Source organism: Garra rufa, chromosome 1 (assembly GCF_049309525.1).
Source record: "Garra rufa chromosome 1, GarRuf1.0, whole genome shotgun sequence".
NCBI lineage: Eukaryota > Metazoa > Chordata > Actinopteri > Cypriniformes > Cyprinidae > Garra > Garra rufa.
The window spans coordinates 101,179,203-101,191,447 of record NC_133361.1 but is presented as its reverse complement, the minus strand read 5'-3'; the positions used below and the strand labels follow the sequence as shown (position 1 = coordinate 101,191,447).

The 12,245-nt window shown below is 41.2% G+C and overlaps 1 protein-coding gene across 1 annotated transcript in view; it reads right to left on the bottom strand.

The window, feature by feature from the left end:
• Positions 1-7,083: 7,083 nt before the first annotated feature.
• LOC141326162 (uncharacterized) overlaps positions 7,084-12,245 on the bottom strand; it is a 33,823-nt gene continuing 28,661 nt past the window's right edge. Inside the window, exon 2 of the mRNA XM_073834880.1 lies at positions 7,084-9,297. Within this exon, the coding sequence (XP_073690981.1) occupies positions 7,961-9,297 (1,337 nt within the window). The 3' untranslated portion in view covers positions 7,084-7,960. The remainder of the gene's footprint in view (positions 9,298-12,245) is intronic.

Below are 12,245 nucleotides of genomic sequence, written 5' to 3'. Positions count from 1 at the left end.
AGCCACTGTAATAATCTGGCCTTGCAAGCAGTACTGATACATTTTTGTTTTGTCATGTACCGAATGAAAACAATAAAAACTTGAATTACAAAAAAATGAATAGATAAGCAACCACTTTCAAACAATTTGCCAGTAGCCAACGTTTTTTTTTTTTTTTTTTGAAATTCTTATGTGTTTTAATTTTTCTGATAATCAAATGAAAGCATAAACATTTATTTATTTTTAATCAAATGAAAAATAAACCCTTTAAATTTTTGGCAAACAAACAGAGGTTTACTGTTAAAATCAATACATGGAAGAAAATTATATTCAGTTTAAAACGTTTAAATAATAATTGTAGTATTTTTTTCTACAATTAAGTGGTTAATCTTGTTGTAATATTTATTTTTTATCATATATATATATATATATATATATATATATATATATTGTTATATATTGTTATATGTTTTATGTAAATTAAAATATATTGTTTTATGTAAATTATTTAAATAGGAATAAATAAACACCTACATTATTCTGTGCAAAAGGAATACAAGACTAATATTGTTGTTACATGTTGAATCGTTCTTTTATTTTGACAGGTTGCCGTGAAGTTTTTATGTGTACACTATGATATGATGCTAGTTTTCTTAAATGAAACGGTAGAAGTGACACTCACAGCAGTTTTGGAGATTGAGTTTATCTGTTCATGTGAGGTGCAAATGCAAAAAATTACCGTGAGCGTCGAGCGTAGTAAAAAAAATAACGCGTCTCCACCATTCATATTAAAACGGTCTTTTTGCATTTAAGCTTTCACAGACACTAGTCCATATCGCGATTTGAATTAAGTGACAGACCAACTTTTGATTTATTAATCCAAAAATCGACAAATTCCGTGGTATTCCGTGCTATAGTAAATTCCGTTTTTATGAATGGAGCGCGCGATCCCGTCCGTGTTTTCGCGGAGGAGACATTGTAAACGCGCGACTATGTAGAGACAGAAATGACATGCCTTTGTGTAAATAAGATAAATAACATAAGGCAATTTATTTTGCTCGTGCCCTTGCTGTCCTGGGCCCTTTAGATGTCGTGGGCCCCTGGGCAATTGCCCAGTTGCCCGTATGGTTAATCCGGACTTCAAATGAATTTTTCATATATAAATTCAGGAATCACGAATATGACAAAATTTTATATATTTATAACGAATATGACAAAATTTTATATATTTATATATAATATATAAATATATAAAATTTTGTCATAATATATAAATATATAAAATTTTGTCATATTCGTGATTCCTGAATTTATATATGAAAACTTCATTTTGAAATGCCTTCTTATGTTTGTATAAGTAAAGTCGTTAACCTAGTCTATTAAGTTGATTTGATATTCTTGATCATTTTTAGAAGAATAACAGTTAAGAAAAAAAGAAATTAGCTTATAGTCTCTAATATTTAGGACTATAGGCTAATCTTATTTCTTAACTTTTATTAGATCGAAATAAAATAACTCTTGATCATATTTAACATCGGAGAATCACTGACATAATTTAGAGTAGCCTACTTCGAAAGTGAAACTATTTAAATCTGTATAAAGGCAAGACAAACTAAATCACAACATGAACAATCTGTATTTTTCTTTTAATCAAGAACATTTCATTTGACAAAATTACCTAATTAATGCCGAATGATGTTTGACAATGAACGCATCTCCACCGCATAATCGCACTAATATTAAACATGCGGGTCAGGAAGCGGATCTTCTTTTTTTATTTTGCGGTTCGAGTTGCGGGCGGGTTAGTTGAAAACAGCGGTCGGGTTCGGGTTGTTTATCCACTGATCCGCGCATCACTGCTGACCGTGTCTGCGATTTAAAAATACGTTTGTGCACATTTATAGCAGAACATGATTTGTCATTCAGGATATACAACCCAGAAAAAAAGGAAAAATAAGTGATAATGGCCTTGATTTTACTTCTAATCTTCAGTTTAGCAGTTCAGTTTTTTAAGCACTTAAAGCTTTTGTTACTTAATTTTTTTATTATCGTCAATATTTGAAGTAACCCCCCCCCCCAAAAAAAAGTTCAGGCTCAGGATTTTTTTTTACTTTAACCCCTGCGATTATTATACACAATTTCCTGTGAGTTAAACTACTTTCCCTGACTGAAATGTATGTTTTAAATAACTCATTTCATCCTATTCATTGGTCAAAAGACCTGGTGGAGATTTGCAGAACACATGTGAAGTAAGAAACACTTGTACACACATGTTGATCAATTTGAAATTCTTTGAGCTAATAAAATTCTCTACAACTTCCTCACAAATAGTTGTTGTGAATTAGCTTAAGAGGGAAATGTATGTAAATAATTAATTTATGACTAATTTTGATTTCAATTATTTATATCAGCTGCCAGTAGTTACTGTAGCAGAATTAAATATCGCCATCAACTAATGTATTCGTCCAGCAATCATTCAGGTTAATTTCACAACAACTCTAAGCAATGATATTTTCTTGGCCGCAAAAAAAAAAAGTTCTTACAGTATTAATGCATTAGAATATGTAGCTTGATCAGATTCGTAAAGGGACATTAATTTACAAGACAGAATCAGAACCTCATGTAATTTGTGCACAAGAATTTTATTAATTAAGGACTAACACATGACTAATCAACAAACAAACATAAAATCACTCATACATGGAGAAAGGGCAAGTCAGGTTGGATAAATGGAGCCATTAGATAAACAAGAAAAATGACGCTATGAGAATAGTCACTTAACCACCTGAATGAAACCATCAGTGCCATTTTACAACAGGGTTTATAAATTAAACTATTAAATTAAATTATTTATTTTTTTAGTTAAATGTATGAAACTTGCATTGCCTTGGTCGTTGAAGAGTGTTTGGATTTAGTCTCGGATGAAAGTCTTGATGGTTTCAAGTTTTTGGACTTGGGATCACGTTTTTCTTGGTTTGAAAATCGATGAGTTCCAAAGGTGTCCTCACTCTGTGGTGATTGGGAGTTTCTTCCAAGGTGGGAAGTAAAGAAGAATGATGAGCTGAGAGACAGAGCTGAAATCCTGTGATCTTTGGGGAATGTAAAGACAAGTTTTCCTCATCTTCCTAGGAGTTTAAGGCCTGCCAGCCGCAGAAGCATCGGCTCTAGGACTTATCAACCAGAAGATGGCAAGGTGATGAGATACGGGACTAAAAGAACTGAGAAAAGCCAGGAGAACTGAACCGAGTCACTGTGTGAAGCCTTTATGTCCTATGGGGTTTACAGTTAGGAGAAAAAGGTAATTGGGAGGCCAGGGCAATTGATCATTGGGAGGCTAGAGAGACTTTTTAGCTTTTGGAGGAAATGTTTGTGACTTTTTGTCTGTAAGCATGGTATTTGCATATGTACTGGGATTGGTTGTACATGCAAAAACTACTATAGATTCATAAAACACTAATATGTTGCATAGATATCAAAAGATAACATAAGCGTACTCTGTCACTAACGTAACCTCGGCTCTCTCTAGAGAGGGAAAGAGTACTGCATAAGTATCTTACGCTCGGGGAAAATTCTTTTCTGCGAGATATTTAAGCCAAAAATTATCCTTAATTTTTAAATAATGTAAAGCGCGTTGCAGCAGCATACAGACAAAGGCGAAACAGCTTGCGCGCCTATTGGCTGCTCTGCAGCAACTGCAGCGGCCTATAGAGCGAGGCCTTTGCGTCGCTTCCTGCCTAAAAGGGCGTGGTCTAGGCCTATAAAAACCGCTCGCAGGCAGCTATTATCTGGTTTTTCTGCCGTGCATGCTGAGATCTGACACCAAATACCCAAGGGCAAAGTCCCAGGGTTCATACAGTTCATAATCACCTATAGAACTCACAGGGAGTCCGGGGAAGACGGAGGGGCAACGCCGCACTTTTCCACACAGTGCAGCGTCACTCAGACGCTAAGTTAACGTACATACAGGGTGGGGTTACGGCTTGAGCTGACGTAAAAATAAGGGTCTTCACACAGTTTGCCCAGGCACATCTTGTGCTACTACTTTCACTGTCGATCCTAGAGCTGTGCTCAGTAGACGCAGCATTCCAAGCTGATAACATCAGGTCAGACAACACTGAACATCTAGACTGACAGCAGCCTGGCGTGTAAGGCGGGAACCTCCAGGTTGTAAAACCTTATAAATGTAGACGGAGAGGCCCAGCCCGCCGCCGTACAAATATCTTGCAAGGCAATCCCACTCGACCAAGCCCATGATGAGGCCACGCCCCTCGTGGAATGTGATCTGACACTTAGCAGGCACTGCATGCCCTTGGAAGCATATGCCAGCACAATAGCATCAACTATCCATCTGGATAAGCTCTGTTTTGACACGGCCAGTCCCTTGGGACGCCTATAAAACTAAACAAAAAGCTGTTCTGTCTGTCTAAAAGCAGACGAGCGAGACATGTAAGCTCGTAATGCCCTGACTGGGCATAGGAGGCTCGCGTCCATTTCCTCATCAGTGACCGGTAGGGCTGACAGCGCGATGACCTGTGCCCTTAATGGTGTGTTGAGGGATTTTGGAACGTAACAATGTTTGGGTTTGAGAATGACTTTAGAGTCATTAGGTCCAAACTCCATGCACGTCGTGCTCACAGAGAGCCAGCAGAAACACAGTCTTAAGAGATAGGTATTTCAAATCAATCGTCTGCAGAGGCTCGAATGGTCCACCTTTCGTGGCCTCTAGTACCACAGAAAGGTCCCATACTGAGACTGAGGGAGGTCTGGGGGGATTCAGTCTTCTAGCTCCCTTCAGGAAGCGAATAACTAAATCGTTCCGTCCTATTGACTGACCTAACGTTATCCTCAAAAACGCTGTTATGGCCGCCACATAGACTTTGAGCGTGGATGGGGTTCTGCCCTTGTCCAGCAGCTCTTGTAGAAAGGAAAGCGAAAACACAGACCATTTTGAGGAATAGAGCCATCTCGTAGAAGGGGCTCTAGCCTGCGTGATCGTGTTTCATACTCCTTTAGGGAGTTCATCATATATTCGCTGGTGGCCCAGACATGAAGGGACCACAGCTCTGGGTGATGATGCCAAATCGAGCCGCTGGCCTGAGAGAGAAGGTCTCTCCTCACTGGTATCGGCCACGGGGCAGTGCTCGTCAGCTGCATTAGCGCTGGGAACCAGGGCTGGTTTTCCCAAAATGGCGCTACCAGCAGTATTGAACATCCTTTTTCCCTGACCCTCTCTATCACCTGAGGAAGGAGAGAAATGGGGGGAAACGCATAGAGATGACGGCGGGGCCATTCGTGGGCCAGAGCGTATCTGCTTTTTCAGAAAAATTCCAGACAGTGAGCGTTGTTCAGAGATGCAAACAGGTCTACTTCCGCTCTGCCAAATTTTTTCCACAGTAGTTGTACTGACTGTGGGTGTAGAGACCATTCGCCTGCTGGAATGTTGTTCCTGGACAGTCTGTCTGGCCCTATGTTTAGAAGCCCCAACACATGCGCTGCTTTCAGCGAGCACAGGTTGCGCTGCGCCCATACCAGGATGCATTCTGCAAGTCTGTATAGGTTTTTGGACCTGAGACCGCCCTGGCGATTTATGTAGGAAACCACTGACATGTTGTCCAAGCAGACTAGTACATGGTTTCCTTTTATTTGGGGACAGAAGCGCGTCAGCGCGTTCTGTACTGCCAGCATTTCGAGGCAGTTGATATGCAGGAGCTTTTCCCGTTCTGACCCCTGGCCAAAAGACGGTCTTCCCTCGAGCAGAGCCCCCCATCCCGAGGTGGACACGCTCGTAGACACCACTTTTATTCTCGAGGAAGTCCCCAGGCTTACACCTGACTGGAACCAGTCGACTACTTTCCACGGTTTCAGGGCTGTGACACATTTCTGATTGACCGTGAGACGAAGCCGACCGGACCACGCTTTCAGCCAGAACTGCAGTGGGTGCATGCAGAGCAGACCCAGCTGGAGAACTGATGATGCTGAGGCCATGAGACCCAGCATTTTCTGAAATTTTTTGAGCTATCTGTATTTGAAAATATGCGTCTTTCACATCCACTGACACGAACCTTGGCGTCTCCTTGGCGAACTTGCGAGAGGATTTTTCTGGTCATGAGCATCCTGAACCGATGGTTTGTTGGCTGCATATAACACTGGAACAGTCTCATTTTTTTGGAACTGAACTAGCAAATACCTTTGGTGGGGGTCCGGCGACAGTGGGACTTGTGCACCGTCTTTTTACTTGCTTTGCTAGGACAGCTTCGGAGGCTCAGGCTTTAGCACAATTCTGGGCACCGGGCCACGCCCAACGGGACGGCGGCCAGAAGAGCGGGAACGCGGTCTCGCGTCTTGCGCTCAGTGACGTTTGGAAGCTGCGGCAGCGGGCTGTGGCTGAGGGCGTGAGCTCTGCACAGGTGGTTTATCACGGCCGGCTGCAGAACTGGAACGCTTTGGCAGGAAGTGCCTCATTGCCTGAGACGCTTTCCGCACCTCTGCGAATCTCTCTGCGAAATCTTTGACAGAGGATCCAAACAGGCCAGCGGGTGAAAGTGGAGAGGATGGGCGCACTCTCGCCGAGTGGGGGGCGCTCCAGGACTTAGCCAGTTCTTCATGTAGCTCAGGAAGAAAAGGCTTGAAGCGCGCTCCCCTTTCGGCAGAAAACAGCCATCCAGCCGGTTGAGAGCGGGCTGTTCTGGTGAAGACCACTCGAGGCCCAGGCTCGCCTTGGCCTGTGTGAGGATCCTCATTAACTCTGCTTCAATCGAAGCTCTCGTACCTGACGGAGCGTGGGTGGGGGAAGCGAGGTCCGCAAAGCTCTCCCAATCGCAGCGGCGACACACACTTCAGGTAAGAAAGGATATAGGCGCCGGAAAGCGCAGCAGGAAGGCACGGAAGGCGGCGTGGCCAGCAGCTTCAGTGGCTCGTCCCGCTGAGATGCTTGCAGTCGACGGCGGCTTCTTATCCAGCTCCAGCGATGCGTGTGCTTCGCTTGAAGGATGAAAAATCAGATAATAGCTGCCTGCGAGCGGTTTTTATAGGCCTAGACCATGCCCTTTTTGGCGGGACGTGACGCAAAGGGCGAGAAATGCCCCCATTGGATTTGCCGTCGCGCCAGGCCTCACTCTATAGGCTGCAGCAGTTGCCGCAGAGCAGCCAATAGGCACGCAAGCTGTTTCGCCTATGTCTGTATGCTGCTGCAACGCGCTTTACATTATTTCAAAATTAAGGATAATTTTTGGCTTCAATATCTCGCAGAAAAGGATTTTCCCCGAGCGTAAGATACTTACTCAGTACGAGAGACCTCTCGTAAGAGAACCATCTTTTCTCCACATACTTTTGAGTCATAAAGTTTATCTGGTCTGGCAGAGGAGTCCTGGTTGCCATAGTAAGACAATTTGTAGACATCATGGCAGCAAGTGTTGTGGATTGGGTGAAGGGGGACTGTGATCATTTGTTAATCTAATGAAAAATTTATTATTTGGTAAATCTAATGAACAACTGTGTCTGATTGGTCCGGACCCTAGATTGTTTTTTTCTGAGCAACACATTGGCAATAAAGAATGTCTGTTTGTAGAGCAATTTACGACAGCTTCATATGTGGCTCAACCAATCAGAATCAAGGTTTTATACATTTTGGTTGAAACTCTTTCCACACTGAGGGGATCTGTCAGCCTTCTCTATTGTGGATTTTAATGTGCCTGTTAAGATTTTCTTTTAGAGTGAAACTCTTTCCACACTGTTCGCAGATAAAAAGGCTTTCTCTAATGTTGATATTCATGTGCTTGTCAAGGTTTCCTCATTTACTGAAACTCTTTCCACATTGATTGCATGTGTAAGGCTTCTCTCCAGGGTGAACTCTCAGGTGGACTCTAAGGTTTCCAGGATTACTGAAACTTCTTCCACACTGATGGCACGTGAAAGAGTTATCTCCTGTGTGAATTCTCTTGTGACTTTCAGGGTTTACTTATCGAGTGAAACTCTTTCTATACTATTGGCAGATGAAACGCTTCTCTCTTGTGTGAATTTTCATGTGGACTTTAAGGTTTGTATTTTGACTGAAACTCTTTCCACACTGTTGGCAGATGAAAGATTTCTCTCCTGTGTGAATCTTCATGTGGACTTTAAGGTTTGTATTCTGACTGAAACTCTTTCCACACTGTTGGCAGATGAAAGATTTCTCTCCTGTGTGAATTTTAATGTGGTCTTCAAGGGTTGTTTTTCGAGTGAAACTCTTTCCACACTGTTGGCAGATGAAAGATTTCTCTCCTGTGTGAATTTTCATGTGGACTTTAAGGTTTGTATTTTGACTGAAACTCTTTCCACACTGTTGGCAGATGAAAGACTTCTCTCCTGTGTGAATTTTCATGTGGACTTTAAGGTTTGTTTTTTGACTGAAACTCTTTCCACACTGTTGGCAGGTAAAAGTCTTATCTCCTGTGTGAATTTTCATGTGAACTTTAAGGGTTTCTTTTTGAATGAAACTCTTTCCACACTGCTGGCAGATGAAAGATTTCTCTCCAGTGTGAATTTTCATGTGGACTTTAAGGTTTGTATTCTGACTGAAACTCTTTCCACACTGTTGGCAGATGAAAGATTTCTCTCCTGTGTGAATTTTAATGTGGTCTTCAAGGGTTGTTTTTCGAGTGAAACTCTTTCCACACTGTTGGCAGATGAAACGCTTCTCTCCAGTGTGAATTTTCATGTGGACTTTAAGGTTTGTATTTTGACTGAAACTCTTTCCACACCGTTGGCAGATGAAAGACTTCTCTCCTGTGTGAATTTTCATGTGGACTTTAAGGTTTGTTTTTTGACTGAAACTCTTTCCACACTGTTGGCAGATGAAAGGCTTCTCCCCAGTGTGAATTTTCATGTGGATTTTAAGGGTTCCTTTGTGACTGAAACTTTTTCCACACGGTTGACAGATAAAACGCCGTTCTCCAGTGTGAATTTTCTTGTGAACTTTAAATTCTCCTCGTTCATTGAAACTCTTTCCCTGCTTTTGGCAGATGAAAGATTTCTCTCCTGTGTGAATTTTCATGTGGACTTTAAGGTTTGTATTTCGAGTGAAACTCTTTCCACATTGTTGACAGATGAAATGCCTCTCTCCAGTGTGAATTTTCTTGTGGACTTTAAATTCTCCGTGTTCATTGAAACTCTTTCCATGATGAAAGCAAGTGAAGAAACTCCTAGTTCTTGTCTTTTGAGCTCTTTTTTGTGTAAGTGTATTTTCTGATTGTAAGGAACAAAATGATTTTTTTCCAGTTATGAAGACATTCTCTTCAGTTTCATTCAGTATTTCTCTCTCCTCTTTCAGTGCTGTTGGGCCTAAGGCGGGAAAACAAAGAAATAAAAGTTAACCCCAGTTTAATGCCACAAAGCAGGTAACACCAAAACATGTAGATAATGTATGTAATGTATGTATGATAGATCTCATATCATGGTGTCCAAACCTGATCATAGTTGGCTGGTGTCCGATAGAGTTTAAGCTGGCTGCTATACAATTTATTTAATCTAACAATAGTTTAGGAAACCTAGATATAGACGTATCTCAATTTTGACGTACCATTTTTTTCTTCTAGGTGATCAAATGCAACAAATATGAGAAAGGCAAGGAAATGGACAAACTCCCAACTCAACCATCACATGAACAATTCATCACACAATAATTCTTTCTGAAGTTTTAATAAGGGGGCCATAATGTAAGCCAATCATAAAAATGGGCTGTTACAGCGAGTCCCAACCACGTTCATGGAGCCCCCAATACTGCATGTTTCTCAGATTAAGGGATAAATTACCTGGTTCAAGTGTGTTTGATCAGGGTCAGAGCTAAACTTTGAAGGATGGTAAATCTTTAAGAATAGGGTTGTGCACACCTGCACTAAAATGGGGGTGTGAGACAAAAGAGAGATGCAAAATGTGCAGTCTTTGGGGGCCTCCAGGAACGTGGTTGGGAACCACTGGTCTGTAACACTGACCTTTTAAATGGAAAATACCCTATAACTTACATTAAAAAAACAAAACATCACATCAGAAGATAACCTTTAAATGAAAACACCTCTAGGTTATGTATGTAACCCTAGTTCCCAGAAGGGAATGAGACGCTGCGTCGAAATGCTATGAAAACGCTCTCAGCGTGACCACGCTTTGAATCACGTGTGTAATCAGTCCGATGGAATCGCGTGATGACGTGCATACGTAACCTAGACGTGTTCCCTTCCAGGAATGTCGAGCTGCGTCGAAACGCTATGGGAACGAGATGCCCACGCCACCATACTGAAGAAGTGTCCCTGTCAAAGGGCGAGAGAACGAAGTAGACAGGAGAGGTTCGGAAATCTAGGCCGAAGAACCTATCGAAGGTGACCTACATGGTGATCTCTTAGGTCTTGGAGAACATGTCTCAGAGCCTGAAAAATGGCCAGCATATTCAGGCAAAACAGGGCCACATGAGATGATGACCCCTCCGTAGATCAAAGGCTAACCGGCCACTCATGACTGCTCATCAGCCAGTTTCAACGCACCGTGGAGGAAACGTAGCTAATGGGTGTCTGCCCACTGAAGTGCCACCAAGAGAGAGGCATGGTAAGCTGCTATGGCCGCCATGTAAACCTTCATGGTGGAGTGGGTTAACCCGGAGGAGAGACGGGCCTGTAAGAACTCCAGCACTGTACCAACTGGACAGTTAACTGGGCCAAACTGGCAGTCTCCGCACCAGGAATTGAAGAGCATTCACTTAAAGGAAAAGTGAGTTCAGTCCTCAGACGAGAAAGAACGACGGCGCGTAAGTGTCTACTTTAATACTATTTCGCTAGGCGGACGCTACTTAGAGTTGCTGCTAAAAGCACTTTGTCGTTTCTGTTTAATTACTTATTCCTAAGTATTAATTTTAAGCCGCTGTTCTCTTAAGCACTCTGTAGTTCTATTCACTTATTTGTTAATATTAAATTTGAGCTGCTTCTAAAACGCACTCTGTAGTTTCTATTTACTTATTGGTTAATATTAAATTTGAGCTGCTTCTAAAACGCACTCTGTAGTTTCTATTTACTTATTGGTTAATATTAAATTTGAACTGCTTCTAAAACGCACTTTGAGCTGCTTCTAAAACGCACTCTGTAGTTTCTATTTACTTATTGGTTAATATTAAATTTGAGCTGCTTCTAAAACGCACTCTGTAGTTTCTATTCACTTATTCGTTAATATTAATTTTGAGCTGCTTCTTAAAGTACTCTGTTGTTCTATTTAATTATTCGTTTGTTTTATTTACATCTATTCACTGTTAGAAAAGGAGTGTTCTTCTGTTATTTGTCCTGCGATTGTTTTTGCTTTAAATTCTAGTTTTTATTGCAATCATTAAAATTGATAACTGAGCGTACGGCCAAGGGAAGCTTTTGTTTTTGTCATATCGTTCCCTTCTGGAGCTATTACAAGTGCGAAGCTGTTGCTTTTTGAGTTTCGATTGAGCCATTTTGCGTGCGGGCGAGACATTTGCGGCTCACTGAGCCTAGGAGGCGTGGCTAGCGAGAATACTGCTTAAGTAGTTTGCTTACTTTCCATACTGCGGGAAAGTGAGTTCAGTCCTCAGACGAGAAAGAACGACGGCGCGTAAGTGTCTACTTTAATACTATTTCGCTAGGCGGTCGTTACTTAGAGTTGCTGCTAAAAGCACTTTGTCGTTTCTGTTTAATTACTTATTCCTAAGTATTAATTTTAAGCCGCTGTTCTCTTAAGCATTCTGTAGTTTCTATTCACTTATTTGTTAATATTAAATTTGAGCTGCTTCTAAAACGCACTCTGTAGTTTCTATTTACTTATTGGTTAATATTAAATTTGAGCTGCTTCTAAAACGCACTCTGTAGTTTCTATTTACTTATTGGTTAATATTAAATTTGAACTGCTTCTAAAACGCACTTTGAGCTGCTTCTAAAACGCACTCTGTAGTTTCTATTTACTTATTGGTTAATATTAAATTTGAGCTGCTTCTAAAACGCACTCTGTAGTTTCTATTCACTTATTCGTTAATATTAATTTTGAGCTGCTTCTTAAAGTACTCTGTTGTTCTATTTAATTATTCGTTTGTTTTATTTACATCTATTCACTGTTAGAAAAGGAGTGTTCTTCTGTTATTTGTCCTGCGATTGTTTTTGCTTTAAATTCTAGTTTTTATTGCTATCATTAAAATTGATAACTGAGCGTACGGCCAAGGGAAGCTTTTGTTTTTGTTATATCGTTCCCTTCTGGAGCTATTACAAGTGCGAAGCTGTTGCTTTTTGAGTTTC